A 15,900-nucleotide genomic window follows, 5' to 3' on the forward strand; every position below is an offset into this window, starting at 1 on the left:
AATTGTTCAGTGTTCTATTATTTTTTGCACAACTTGCTGTTCTCTAAAAAGGTCCAGAATGGCAATATTTTCAAGTTTTTTGGGGCTGACGTGTTTTCTGAATCTGAGCCGGAATTGGTCGTTGTGAGCAGCTGTGATGTCCTTTTCAGTCGACAGAAGACAAAATGGCCGCCCCTAGAGATGGCTGAAAACGAGTGGATTAACACTTATTCCACAAATGCTATATTTAACAGAATGCCCTGTTTCAACTAGTGGGCTTGCATAGAACATATTCTTGAAAAAAAAAAATGTTTGCGTTGACTTCCACTTTAAGGAAATTATGAAGCTTAGCTGGAGGTCAAAATGTTTTGTGATGAACCAGAGCAACAAACAACTTATAGGAATCAGCCATCCGTGCTGTTTGCATTTGCCTCGAAAGCTTTGAAGTCGGAACTGGGACAATCCGAGTGGGATAAATCCGGCTTCTCACGTTACTCAAATGCAACATAAAATTACTTGCAGTGGGCAAGTCCTCAAATCAAAGAACAGTTTACATAAACTATAGTATAACGTTACTCTCCACCCATTTGTCTACGTTTATGTTCTACTGCTCACTCCTTAGGTTAGTCATTCCCAACTACTGTGGGGTGAGGGATCGTCAGGTGTGCCACAAGAAATTATCCAGTTTCAATTGGTCCAAATTATTATTTACTTACAACAAATGATGTATCTTTGTTCAACTATCTTTACCAGTCACGTTTAGTGGCTGGAAAAACATTTAAATGGCCTTCCACTCGATAGCAGAAGGTACATTTCCAGCAGGGTTCACCAATTTTTTTTCAACTGAGGCCGATATTTTTGTGCCCAGTGCAAGTTTGACATGATATGTGGTCTAAATCTGCGCAGGGGTGGGCTGGACCAAGTTTGGGTATTTTTGTTGACCCAAACAAGCAGGTGCCGCCAATCAAAGCGGCTCCTCTTTCAATCCGGCACGCCAGAGACGCACTGAAAGTCTTTGGCATGGCAAAAGAAAACCTGATTTGCTTGTGTCCTGCGGAAGGTTGAGGCATGCAAAGTATGTTTATAAGGAAGTGCAAGCAGACCTACTACATGTGACATCATGCTCCACTGTCATTTTATACATGGAAGAAAAAGAAAGACATGAAGAAAAATTTGAAGAGTTTGAATTTGAAGAGGTATGTTTTTATTAATAAAACATGTATCTACACTTTATTGGGGGTCTTTCTTGGTAGCTGTGAGAATATATTGAATAGACTGTAAAATGATAGTAACTGGACACATTGGCTATTGCCAGATTAATGCCGTTTGTAACCGGTGACAAAGCAGATACTGACACCCCCATTTCATGGTTGTTGTGTGTATCAACATACTGTACACTGTTAGCTGATAAGAACAAGCGGACCAACAGGTTTTGTGAACAACTGCAATTTTTCAACCTGGAGACAAATACCACTTGCTCACACATCTTCTTACCATAGGAAAAATACCACAACTTGAAAAGTGGTGCACTTTTGATTCCGTTAGAGCTTACACCCTAAATGCTGCTTTTAAATGTTTGCCTGTGAGGTGGGGGGGCACATGGTATATGGCAAATGCTAGCTTCACACGCTCCTTAGAAGTCAAATATAATGCTGAAATTCCCTCCCCCCCATCCGTTTGATATCAGTACTTCATTTCAAGACCCAAATCAGAGATTTGGTTCTACCCCGGCATCCTAAAAATAAATATATATTTTGTGTACAAGCAATTGTTTCTTACGCGAGTAATATTTGTTGCGATGTCCTCAATCAAACCGTGAAGATGTAATCTTCATACAGAATCAAAATCATCATTTGTGTGTATGTGTTGTTGTTGTTTTTTGCTGTCTCTTACTTGCGTGATCTGTGTGGAAGGTCAGTGTCCACTTTTCTCATAAATACAGAAATGATTGAAAATAAAGTAATAGTTTAAAATGGTCTTTTATTCCAGTGTAGTAACAATATGTATACTTTAGCACTGTACAAAGTTGCTGGACGTTGCTATCCTCCCATCCACACACAACAACTTGAAAAGTAAAACAATATATATATTTGGGGGGAGAATAGGTCAAACCAATGGCTGCTGAACCGCTAGTATGCTGCGGTCCAGTGGTTTGAAAATGTGTCACTTTTTAAAATTTTAATTGTAAATAAATTTGAATATCAAAATGTGTTGAAAGGTATTGCATTTTGTTTATTTAATGTAACAATATATCACATTTTTAAAATTACAAATAAATCTTTTTAAAAAAACCACTTTTTGCCACACTAACGCCATGCTGAGGTGCAGGACATTTAAAACTACAATCCCCATGATATCTACCACGTGGTTGCCATGGTGATGTTGACGTCATCCACCCTTGCATGGGCAGCGCCTTTAACTAGTAGAATTGGAAGGAAACCCCGTCGACTCTTCACGCTGACAACGCTGAGAGAATCAGCTGGAAGTTGAAAGCCAAAGCCGCCAGTATCTACTAGCACACAGGTAGGATTGATGAACAGAAACGCATTGCAGCTGCTCTGTCGCGTTTGCTCGTCTTTTGTCGCGTAACAAATACAGCTAGAAATTGTCCCAAGTTATTGTAATCGACCTTGGGTTTGCTGGAAAATGCCGACAATCACCACAGACGAGGAACAATGGCTAGCTCCGTGACAATGAAACGTATCTAGCTGCTTTCAACTCGAGGCCGAGGAAGGCGTGTCACGTCGAAACTAAGCTTATATAGTGTGTCCGTACCAACTAACCTCCACCTGTTGTTGGGCTGTGTTTGCTAACTGTCGAACAATAGCTAACTACAAAGAAAACTTGGTTGTGGCGCTTATGCATCGCCTCAATTGGTGCTGTTAATTTATAGCTGATTCTTTTATATTGAGTTCTTGTTAGCTTTTATTATTCTATTCGTTTTGAGAGCCTCAACTTTGGATTCTAACGCCATCTTAACAAGAAAGTATGCTTGTTGGCATCACACAAATGTTCCAACAAGCGTTGTAAGGTTTTCACAAGTATATTTCTTTAGCAGTAGTTAGATAAAAGCCGTGTGTGTAACCTTGTGGCCCAATATTGAACCTTGTCAGGGGCTGTTGGAGGAAATACGCCGGTGCCTTTCAATAAACTGATCATGAGGTCCAATATTATCCAGAGCTGGGCATACCGCCTATGTGACGGAACGATCCGGCTATGACGGACGTCCATTTTGTAGGCGATAGATCGGAAACTTAAAAAAAAAATTAATAAAAATAGTTGGACTAATTATAGTCGGAAGTAGAGCTGTGGAATTAATTTCGATTATTACACTACACAATTACAAAATTGGTATACAGTAATAATAAAAAACAATTATTAATATCCAACGCACTGTTTGTCTACACAAGGAAATCATACTTGAATGTATACATTTACACCTTATTTTATAATAACTAGTTTGATGCATTTTGCTTGGTTCAAAAGGAACTTACATAGAGTTTCAAAGAAATGTATTTGTCTTTATATTTTTTACATTTAAACAATTTCTTGATTTGTTCCCAAAAATAAATGATTGTTTGAATAATTGTGACTTCAGTTATTACCAAAACAACTGTGATTGATATTTTTTTCATAATCGAGCAGCCCTAGTCGGAAGCCATTTTTTTCCGTCTATGTATGGTAATCGCATACCCCCGCCCCCACCCCACTTTAAATGCAGCGAGGCTTCCGAGGTCCTGAAAGGTACTTAAAGGTCCAAAAGGGGCCTGAAAGTTGCTAAAAGGGAGACGCATTTAGTTCGGCTGTGGTGAGGCTTCCATTTCCATGCTGCGATGAGTATTTTGTTTCAAATATCACCTGGGGTATCTGCAAGTGGTAGTTTGCTAACGGAAGCCCATTTAAAATGAAATTACTATTTGGTCCGGCCGGACAAAAAGGTAGATAAATGGACGGCGGAAGGGTACACCGGCTGTAGGCGGAAGGCGATAAACAGACTGGGAATTTTTAGTAAAATGCCCAGCTCTGATATGATTGTATACTTAACACAGTTGATCATCTGCTTTCATAAGTTGCTTTTCAACAGGAGGTAGTTTGGGTTTGTATGCTGTAATCGTTGATCGCCCTTTGAGCAGGTTAAAGCCTGATCCTAAAAGTCTCTATTTGGCACGTAGCTTGCGGTTGTTGTGTGAGATGCAGGTATGGGAATGGGTGTGGTGTATGTATGCAGGAGAAGACTGGGGGGAAGGTTGTGTTTGCCCTGCAGCTTTGTGAGGAAGGTTAGAACTAGAACAAGTGCGTATATGGCATTCCGCTAAGTTATTTGTCCAAACTGCCATGTTTATCATACTTCAGAATTGCATCCTTTGACTTGTAGCTTTGTTTGCAGACTGGTATCATCAGACGCTATGCGGTAATATAGCACCGAAAAATGAAGTGCAAATGATTATAGTATAAGCTCCAAGATCAGGACCAAATAAGATGAAGGATATATAACTGTATTCTTTTTGTTTCATCTTGGTTTGGTTTATTTTGAGATTGAGGATTTGTGTGTCTCTCTTGTGTTATGTGCCGGTTCTGTCCTGGAAGTATTTTTCCTCCAAAGCCTCCTCAGAACTCATTTCTTACTCAAGAAATTATCTCACAGCCCAATTCTATGTAACATTGCAGTGAAGGATTATTTCATTTACAACGTCAATGTGTCCCAGTGTGTATTGGGGCACCAATAATATATGTATGTGGTACCCTTGAGCAAGGCACCTAAAACTGAAAACTGCTCCTGTGCGCGACAAATTACCTCTAATTAAAGGGGAAGTCAAGTCAAAATATGTTCTATGCAGGCCCACTAGTCAAAATATGAAATTCTGATTAATATTAAGTTTGTGGAATATGAGTTCATCACTAAAATCCACCCGTTTTTGTCCATCTCAGTGGGCGGCCATTTTGTCACTTCTGTCGACAGAAAATCACAGTTGCTCGGGTGTTTTCTGAAGGTGAGGCATGCTAAAAACAGGTGGATTTTGCATTACAAAACCAATTTGAATCGGAAAGCCTCTTTTGGTTTTACCAAGTCAAATTGAATAGTTACATTTTAAAATGTACTGTCCTTAAATTGCATCGTGGCCCCAAGATACTTGTTCTACTACTACTACTCCTTTGAGAGATGCACACTAAGTTTAATCGGTATAAATTGTTTTGATCTTGCTGATGATTTGAATTTAATTAACTAGAATAGTTTGGGCTTTGGCGAGCTTTTACTTTGTTAGATATTATTTAACTTGACAAACACCGCAGCTGTACCATATCAGATCGAATTGCAATCCTGCTGAATCAAATTGAATCGCCATTCTTGAATTGTGTTGTACACCGTGTATTGCATCGTCTTTTATTGGCAAGATGTTCACTCCTAATCACTAGTCAACAGTCAATGTTTACAAAAAAAAACATGCCTCCAATGTGTATTATTATTATTATTTTTTTTTTTAAGTCTGCTGACGATATGAGCACAACCACCATAGCTCATGTTAGCCATTCCTAGTTGGGACTCCCGAATGATTAATGGGTAAATCCCCTTGACCCTTCTTCCTCCACCATTCAGGAATGTCGTAAACACGAGAACCACTTTTTTTTGTAACTTTATTTTATTACATATTAGTGACAAAAACAGTCATGTTTACATGAACACAAAATTCAAATGAAAAGGAGCAGAAGGGGAGAATATGTCATTTTTTGTCCCTTTTTACAGAAAAATGTTTACATTTCACATTCAAATTTCCCTTTTAGTCTTAAAAAAAGTTATGTCTTCTGAATTATTTTTCTCTTCTGCAGATCCCTGACTTAATTATTCCATTAGTATTTAATACCCTTGATTTAATTAGCTTTTTGCAATTTAATTCTTTCTATGTTTAGGTTATTTCAACATTCATTGGTAACATATTTTATTAGCCTTGTACATTGTAGTAATTTAAAATTGTCGCTAGGAACTTTTTTCTGGTGGGGGTGGGTAGTCACTAGAAAGGGTAGAGAACTCGCTAAAGAGAGACAATCTTGATAAGTTGTTTCTATTCTTTGCTGGTACTACGCACCCACACACATGCGCATTAAAATAAAAGTATGCTTTCACAATAACAATAAAAGTACCACATATTTTACGTTTTATCTTTTAAAGACTACAAGGGCCGGTCGAGACGGTGGATGCGGGCTGCACTTTTCCCAGGATTGCCATACATGATACCCGTTTAAGAGCAGCAGCACGGTGGCTTCTTTTGACTATTTTAACTGCTTTGTGAACAGAGAAGGGGAATTCAGGCCCAGGAAGTAAAAACCCTGCCACAGTTAGACTTACGCCACAGGTGCTTCTACTCAACTGGCAGGTAAACGAGCTCCCTGAGTAGAAGCACCTGTGGCTGAAGCCAAACTGTGGCAGGGTTTTAACTTTCTGGACCTGGATTTCCCATATCTGTATGTGAATCGTTCCACCTGAAAGGCACAGGCAAAAAAAGTCCTTTATGTCGCATTGATGTAAATTTATCGAGGCTATGAAGTTTGAAAACTGATGAGAGCTTGCGCTATATTTCCTGTTATAGGTTAAAGTTATTTTTTTTGACAATCTTCTTATTTTAGTAAAGGAGAAAACTCTCTTCCCTTGTGATTTTTAACTCCCGCTTTCCTTTCTACTTTTTTTTTTTTTTTTCCAGTGAGCCATCATGAGTGGGGAATCCAAGGAATACTTGATCAAAAAGGCCAAATTGGCCGAGCAAGCTGAACGGTATGACGACATGGCTGCGGCAATGAAGTCTGCAACCGAGAATAATGACGGAGAACTGACCAGTGAGCAGCGCAACCTTCTTTCTGTGGCCTACAAGAATGTAGTTGGGGCCCGTCGTTCTTCTTGGCGGGTCTTGGCCAGCATTGCAGGGAAGGCTGACGACGACAGAAAAAAGGAACTGGCCAAAGAGTACCAGGAGAAAATTGAGGCAGAGCTCAAGGGAATCTGCCAGGATGTTCTGGTGAGCCTTATTTTGAATATCATATCCGTACATTACATTTCTGTGAGGTTTATGATGTAGTCAGGGTTAAATCTGTACTTTTCAAACCTGAAACATTACTAAAAAAACAAATGCACTTGGGACAATGGTGCTGACTTCCAAATTTCACTCTGGATAATTTGAAAGTGGAACTCCCCTCCAACACACAAACCACAAAATTGTTGTTATAATTACAACTACAGTATTTTTAAAAACAGAAAAATGCAAGAATATGGGGGGGGCATGTGGACAGTTTATTTTGGGGTGTGCCGCTTCTCAGAATTAACCAGAGCTGGGCAGTCCGTCGCTGGGCCAGACCGGTCGGATCCTCCGGCCCGGCCGGATGGCCATTTTTGTGGCGGGGGCGGGTGTACGTCTGACAAATTTTTAGAAAATGGCTGGACTAAGCATGGCCGGAAGTCGATTTTAGTCGGGCCCACTAATCGGCCCTCAAAATTTAATCTCAGCCTACTCGGTGAAAGGCTTCTTTTTAGGCTTCTTTCTACTCCCGCGTCGGCGCGAGCGACAACTGATGTTATAGGGATTGTGGTATTGCACCCCCCGCCCCCTCTTGTAATGATATGCCCCAGTTGCAGGTGGGAGGTGCGGGTTACGTGATAAATAAGGAAATACAAACACGCTTGAACGCACGTTGCTGTCTCACGTCTCTTCTTACACAAACAACTGCCACATTGAGTCACATGCCTGACGCATTGTGCTGTTGGTGACAGCCAGGTCTGCAACACATGCCACGCACACATAAGGATTTGTTGCTGCTCTGATCGGTCCATTATATCACATTTTGTGATGACATACAGTTTCTCACACGTAGAGGATGCCCCACGCAGCTCGTTGCTGCTGCAAAGCAACTAGTTTAGCAGTGTTGTGTGTGTAAAGAATTTACTCACCCACGTTCCCCCTCAGCCGCCACCTTCCAGATCGTTTTCGCAATAAAATGAAATACATCGTCTAGTCATCTCAGTCCCTTTATGGTTGTAGCAGGCACGATACCCGACTTGTTTCAAAACAACTTGTGTCCACGAGTATATTTATTATTATTATTATTTTCATTTTATTATTATTATTTTTATTTATTTTTTTAGTATATTCAAGCTGCGCGCAGCACTGACTCAAGGATGACGCAGCCACATCAAGGTGGAGTTCATGCACTTCTCTGGCGTCTTCCCTATTTCCGGAAATACGTCGGAGGGCGGGATGGGGCGGGGGGCGACAATGTTTATGAATATGGCCGGGGGGTCGCGGCCGGAAGGGTACACACAAGTCAAGGGTGGAGGGTTGCGGCCGGACCGGCAAAAAATGGTCAAGTGCCCAGCTCTGGAGTTATTAACCAATCACATTTAAACTTGTCGGAAATAGTCGTCAGTATAGAAGTGTACTTTGGGGTGCCCAACAAATGATTTACGCCCCAAGAGATTTGTTTGAACATCTTGAGGTCCTTTCAGACTCAATATCAGCATTTGATACAGCTTCCCTTTTAAATGGGGTGTACTTATTTTTAAGCACTATGTAAGCCAACAAATTGAATCTGCATCACCCCTATTAAAGTTCGGTTGACCTAGTATTGTTGTGAAATGGATCATGCTGATTGTCTTTCTTCCGTACTTGCTCCTCCAGTGAATGTGAAGTCATTGTGAAAGTATTGTTGGCAACCTGGTCTGTGCAATGTGTTTTGGTCAACCCAGATGAAGTCCCTGTTGTCTGACAAGAATTTCCAGAAATACAGAAATAAAAAACCAGTGAGGAATAAGTGGGAACAGGGTTAGTTGGTTAACTGGTTATGCGACTATAGTGAAATTGAAGCATTTGTTCATACCAGTAATTGGAATAAAACCATCAAGCTAAAGAAAAGTGTCTTAAAATTCAAATCACAGTGTCAATTGAATCTCTTCACAGCAATGGTACCTTAGAAAGAAAGAATGAAAACACAAATATCCAGTGGCAGGAAAAAGTCCCAATCAAAATTTGGATGCACAACTTCTTTTGAAGGAATACGGTGAAGTGCAAAGAATTCAATTGAACACAACAGTGCTTCAAGTAATTTAGGAATACCGACCATTTAACCAGAGTTTTGGCAACACAAGTTTGTCATCTTGTCCATTACCGTTTAATTCAACTGTGGTGTCTTAGTCTGAACACTGGGTAGCACTCACGTAATGACGTAAACGACTTAGAAGAAAACTCACGTAGAATAAACTATGATGTCATGTAAAATACTGTAACTCTGTGTGCTAAACTGTAAATTTAACTAAATTTAAAAAAAAAAAAAACATTGTGAAACTCTTTGCGGCGTTTGACGGCTTACGCCTTGGTTGAGCAACACGTGCAATGAAGCTGATGCTAATGTGTATGTGAGTTGATTGAATGTGCCATTTAACACATTTATGTTCCACTACATTTGTATTTTTTTTTTTTTATTAAACAAACTGACTTTAGGTTGTGTGTAACATAGTGACATCCAGATCAATTGTCTAATTTGCATTGCTCACTTGAGCCTTGCTTTTAATATGATTTTCTTTGTTTTGAGTGATAGTAGTCGTACTGTAGAAGGACCTTATCATCAAATTTCTGTATACATATTTAAAAATTCAAGATTAAGGTATAGATGTATGTGTAACATAAGTACACGCGTTTTACTTGTGTACAACTGCTGTAAAAGGATTAGAGTACATAAAGGTAAAAACAATCGTCAAACATCGCCTATTTGGCCGACGTTTGAAGGGTCATAATCGACCCATTTAATTGGCTTGCTGATTAATCAGTGGGGCTCTAATTATTGTTGCACAATATGCAAGGTTTTTTGCCAGTTCTTGGCTGTTTGATTACATGTCTTTTGTAGCTATTCAAGCCAAGGCATTACTGGTTAACTTCTATACCAGGCAGACTAAACATTGTGAAAACAAAAGCTGCAGCTGAGTCCGCTAAGCTTTTCATTCTGCCGCTGCCAGTGATTTCACTTCTGCTGTTGCATGTGGACTGCGGGCAACTGGTTCCCCATGCCTGAACTACTGTGTCCCACTCTACCAGCCCATGCTTTCACATGTTCCGCATATACTGTACACAAATCAGGATACGATATTGGAGGTAGCTGGCTTATTTGGTTCTGAGAATCACTGCGTTATCAAATTGGGGGCGGATAAACCACCAGAGCATTGAGTTTGTACAAACCAATATTGAATGTAAGTATATTTCTTAAGTATATAGACACTTAAATGTTCATTTAAAAATTGTAATGTTTTTTTGTTTTTTTCCTGCTCAGGATCTCTTGAAAGTTCATCTCATTCCAAAAGCCATTTTGCCGGAGAGCAAAGTCTTCTATTTGAAAATGAAAGGCGACTACCACCGCTACGAGGCCGAAGTGGCAATGGGGGACGACAAGCAGGGTATGTGAGGATTTATCGCGTTCAAGCAGTCTGTTGGCGTGCTTATGTTTAAATGTTTATTTCTTAGTCGTTTGTGTGTGTCATATTTCTTACGCATTTACGTGATCCCAATGGTGAAAGTTATATTGTGTGGAATGATGCATTAGTTAATGTTTTAGGCACACTCGCACAAGACATTTGTTACTTTGCTCAGGCTGGCAACATTCAAATTGTTTTACTGTTGTGTGTACGGGGGAGCAATTTCAAACATTTTATTTATTTTTTTTTTTTAAAGAAACAATAGTTACAGGATATCTGAACATTGTATTTGGTAGATATACTGTACGTATTTTGGTTCTTTGATGTTTTTTAATGTGTAATCTTGATATAACTTCAGAAATCATCAAAGACTCAGAACAAGCCTACCAAGAGGCTTTTCAAACCAGCACAGAAGAGATGCAGCCCACAAACCCAATCCGTCTGGGTCTTGCGCTCAATTTCTCCGTGTTTTATTATGAGATCCTCAACTCTCCCGAAAAGGCCTGCGAACTGGCTAAAACAGTAAGAACTCCTGGCATATGTTTTATCGTTGTCGATAATTGAATTTTGTATTATGTCATTCAAACAGTCCCGGAAAGGTTTTGAGTTGACTTGGATATCTGTTTACTGGACTGTTAAAATGTAACTTAGGCTAGGTTCGCGCCACAGGTCTTAATGCTCAATTCGGATTTTTATTTTTTTCTTAAAAAATCCAATTTGTTTTGTGTAAGCATTCATATTACATTATGATTGCGACCTCGGTCTCTCTCGTGTTGTGAACACGTGCGTCTCCAAAATGATCCGCATGCGCAGGAGAAGAAACGACATCACTCCTGATTTAGTGTTTACGGAAGTAAATGTGGTCCAGCATGTTAGAGCATTTTGACAGTGGAGCGATTCGGTAGGAGGTAGAAATACAGTATTTGGGGGGGAAATGATGAGGCGAGGCTTTTCGATCTCTTTTCATGGAGACAACCCTAATGATGACGTCATGTCATAACCCTGCGTAAAAAATGAATATCTGAACGGTGGCTGAATAATTGGGGGTGTAACGGTACACGTGGGTGTATTAATACGTTTCGGTATGGCATGTTCGGTTTGGTCCACTTGCGTTCGGTTCGGTCCACTTATTAGCGCGAGTTTACACACGGGCGCTTCTGACTGTTGCACGCGGGAGAGGAGGTTAGCGGCACAAAAGAGAGAGCCAGAAAAGAGCCAGAGCTCGAAGATCCCCCTAGTACACTGCGGTCTCCTGTTTGGGAACATTCTGGTTTTCCTGTTAAAATCGCCGATGTGGAAAGGTACGTGGTTAAATCCGAAAGTTGTGTGCCTACATTGCTACAGATTGGGAGCTATGTTGGCGGCTTTGTTGCAGATAGCACGGCTGTGAATGTTTCTTATGCGAGGGAGCAAAAACGTCAAACTTGAATAGCGAGATTTATCATATTGTAGCGTCTTCCAGGAACACGCCGTCAAACGTAGTTTAATTATCACGTCTTTATTAATCCAAGTACAACTGCTCGCGCTCTTCTTTCTCCGCTGCTCCAATCGCTTGCCGTACGATGCATTCATGAACCTTGGAAACATCACAACTCAGCTACACACAAATCCGACTACAACACAGATAACCCAATTCGTTACAATATGCTGTTCAACACTTAAAAAATTTCAATGCCTAAAAAGAGTAAATAATTTAGACTTTTGACTTTTGAAAGTTACTGTATTTTTTTTCATTATAAAAAAAGTTTTAATATAGTTAGCAATAATTGTAACTGTTACTGTATTTTTGTCATCACTAAAAGTGTATATGTGTACTGTAATGACAGCTTGGCTTTAACTTGAATACTTAGGTGTGTCATAGGCTGATACTGCTGAGTGTTTAAAGATTTCAGTGTCTTAATAATTTACAAAATTAAGAGATCTTTATTGTTAGTGTATTTTTTATTCTGCTGTAATTCCTTAGAATATCACCCGGATGGTTTGCTTTTACCATTGTACCATTTACTTGTCATCTTTTCAAAATAAACACAACAACAAAAAAACCCAAAACTTTTTTGTACCGAAAATATACCAAACCGAAGTTTGAAAAAAAAAAAACGAACAGAGATGTGATTCAGCGCACAGTTACACCCCTATGAATTACTACTATCACTATAAATGTCCACTTTATGGATTTTCAATACTGTTACTCAAAACAACTTTGCAAATTTAAACTCCCCGCTGCCAGTACCTTACCTCCGCCGGTGCGGAGCGCATTTTGAGCTCCGGAAGACATCAATGTCGGATATATACGGCCTGGCTGTTCAGACTGCGGTCGCAGTGCAAAAAATACGATGCGTATCCGATCTAGGACCACATAAGTGACCCAGGTCGCATTTGAAAAAAACGTAATTGAGCCGTTCAGACTGTCATAAAAAAAAAAAAATCTGATACAGGTCGCATATGGGCAAAAAAATCCGATCTGGGTCGCATTTGCCTGCGTTGTGAACATAGTTTTACTGTGATGCTTTGCATACACTGCTTGCGTGTGTTGTATGCAAGAACAAAAAGCTGACACCAAACAAGGCGTTGGCATTTTACTAATGCTTGACTGAAGAAGTCAAATTCAGAACCCCTAAAACTTATTTTATCTTGCAGGCTTTTGATGATGCTATTGCACAGCTGGAAACGCTGAATGGCGATTCATACAAAGACAGCACACTTATCATGCAGCTACTGAGGGACAACTTAACAGTAAGTTTCTTAATTTGCAATGCTGAACCATAGATGCATTTATTATTCATACATTTATTTCTGAAACACTTGTATGGATTTCAACATTCTACAGGGTGGCCTGTAAGTTTCCATTACGTTTGTAAAGCTAAACATTTTGGGACGCACACTGTAAATTGACCTGCAAAGTAAATATTCTCATTCCTCTTACTTATCGACTGTAGTACTGATAATACGCAGCAACTCTGCCATAAACACAATATCCTGCCTGCTTTCGCCATGACAAACCTCACAAAAACAATTTGGAGTCATTATCATGATTTGTCTCCTGGTAAGTGACATTTACTGGGGAGAAAGTACTGTATTTTATGACCATAACGCACACCATATTAAAACGCGAACCTCCAGCCACATCACAGATGCCAGCTGGCAAGCGTGTTTGTTTGAACTAACTCCGTTGTTGACAGACAGCAGACGTAGTAAACATCTGATACGAGATATACTGCGGTCGTGCACGTGAGTTGAGCTATTCTCGCGACACGATTACATACAAAGCACTTACATACACTTTCCTAATCTGTACAGCACTACCGGAGCCAAATGGCTTTGTGAATGTACTTACTACGGCACATAAGGCAGCTCACACATGGCAGGTAAAAAGTGGACAAACAATGCAGGACAGAATAATAATCATTGCAGTCTGTGGGCACCGGGACTTGTACAACACAGCCAGCTTCCAATATGAGCCAAAAAGGAGCAGGCGTAGGCTACTTGGTTGCTGATAAGTAAGTGTATGGACTTGTTTACAACTGTTGAACCATAGCAGTACTTTTAGCAAAAGCTCTGAGAGGTGGCATTCCACGGCTTTAGAGCCAGCTTCTATGGCTGAGGATGGGATTTTGCCAGATCCCTGCCTTCTGCTACTGCCCATCTTAAATTGCACTGGAACTACTTGGCCTCTCACATAGTTTGTGAGCCCATGGAAACGGGGGGGGGCTTAAAATGTATACATAAATATGAAAGCTTTGAAATGAATGCTGTTTCTCTACCTTCTCATCTCATCCATTATCTGCACTTCTTTTCTCAGTTGTGGAAGTCTGACAACCAGTGTGAGGATGTATAAAAACCCAGAGATCAAGCAAAATCCCATTTGTCCTTTCTGCCCACCTGCCATCACCCTGACTCTTCTTCATCAGGACCTTAAACACTGAGACCACCATAACATTATTACCCTGCTCTCTAAAATGACTTTTTTTTTTTTTTTAATTCATCTCTGTTAAAACTCATATCACTCCTGTGGGTTTACATGTTGTTTCCTTTTGTAGAAAGGATGAGGGTTTGGGGTACAGTTAGAATTTAATGGGTGCTTTTGTTGTTGGCTGCTACTCTGACTACTTTTTTGCCTGAGGGAGGTAGGTTTTGTACTATTATGGTGGTGGGTCGGATAGCAAGTTTTCAACCCTTAAAAGTAAGAAAGCAGTTATACTGCGATACATGAGTGTGTATGTCATTCATGTTAGTGGTTTTGGTTCGCTTATCTTGTGGTGAATATCATTATCTCCTCACAAAGAGGAGATGGCGGCTGTTGAATCTAAAACAGGAATGAAAGCAGACTACAAACCTTACAGGTTACATTCCATTATTGTCAAATGCGTGAACGTTCCACTATTTGAATTACTTTTTTGGGGGTAAAGGGTGGTGGATGATCTACCTTTTTATATTTCAATGTAGAACTTTTGACGTTTGGACACCACACCTTTCTACTGTTCTTTTTTTGGGGGGCGGGGGTCACAGAAAAAAAAAATGCTTGTTACTTTTTTTTTCTACTCTCCCTTTTGTCAATCTATCGGTGCGACAAATTTGTGGAGATGTGAGTTTTTGTTAGGTTAGCTGGCTTTGTTTGCTAGATTTGGAATCAACTAAAGCAATCCCTTTTTTATTTGGAGGGGTGATGTGGAATTAAAATAACGAATAAAGATTTACATTTTAATTGGTAAGGTTCAGGAGGTTTACTGGAACAGTGTTTTTATTGCACAGTATTCTCTCCAACAGGAATCATTTAAATTTTCAATTATACTTTTCATTATGTAATTCAATTTTATTTGTATACTATTATATCAATAACATCAGTATTTTCATGTTGTTGAACACTCTGCTTCACTGATCAAAGACAGTCTGTGTGGTTACAAAAAATGCAGATTAAACAAAATCTGCAGCGGAAGTTTACAGCAAACACACCTGAACAAACTATATGCTAAGATTACAAAGAAAATAATTGAGAAAAGCTTGTATTCAAATGGAAACAAGTTATACTGTATATTTGTTTGTGGAAAAACAAATTAATTTCTCTTGAAGTCCCTGTAAAGTGAAAATGTCTTGTAAATTTGGCACACTACAAGGAAGTTTTAACTACCCAATAAAGCTTAAAAATGGGGAAAAGATGGCTTTCTCTCCGCTCGCAAAACAGGTGTGTCCACTGATTGCGGTGAAAACACGGCTCACTCAAATCTGAAATTTTAATACCACACACACCTTTCTTAGGCCTTCACATTACAACTGCAACATTGCATTTCCCCCCAAATCGTCACAGGGCGAAACCAAATTGCACTGTCAGTCGCTGGAATGCACCTGTGCGGTCAGTGAATGAGGCGTCCAATGTAGGGCTGTCACTAACGATTCTTTTAGAATCGAGTTGTCCTATTTTACCCATCAGATATTTGAGTTATCGCCTCCAACCCAGCCCCCGGCACATTCACCAAATTGTC

At 39.8% G+C, this 15,900-nt stretch overlaps 1 protein-coding gene across 1 annotated transcript; it reads left to right on the forward strand.

Moving 5' to 3' along the window:
• Window positions 1-2,361: 2,361 nt before the first annotated feature.
• LOC147143998 (14-3-3 protein beta/alpha-like) lies at window positions 2,362-15,125 on the forward strand. Its single transcript, XM_086039188.1, has 6 exons — window positions 2,362-2,502; window positions 6,675-6,986; window positions 10,282-10,405; window positions 10,782-10,945; window positions 13,061-13,156; window positions 14,223-15,125. The coding sequence occupies exons 2-6, from the start codon at window positions 6,684-6,686 to the stop codon at window positions 14,256-14,258; spliced, it is 723 nt and encodes a 240-aa protein (XP_085895314.1). The 5' UTR covers window positions 2,362-2,502; window positions 6,675-6,683; the 3' UTR covers window positions 14,259-15,125.
• The last annotated feature ends 775 nt before the right edge of the window (window positions 15,126-15,900 follow it).

This window comes from Filicampus tigris, chromosome 8 (genome assembly GCF_054856515.1).
Source record: "Filicampus tigris isolate MCC_2025a chromosome 8, RoL_Ftig_1.0, whole genome shotgun sequence".
In the NCBI taxonomy this organism is placed as follows: domain Eukaryota; kingdom Metazoa; phylum Chordata; class Actinopteri; order Syngnathiformes; family Syngnathidae; genus Filicampus; species Filicampus tigris.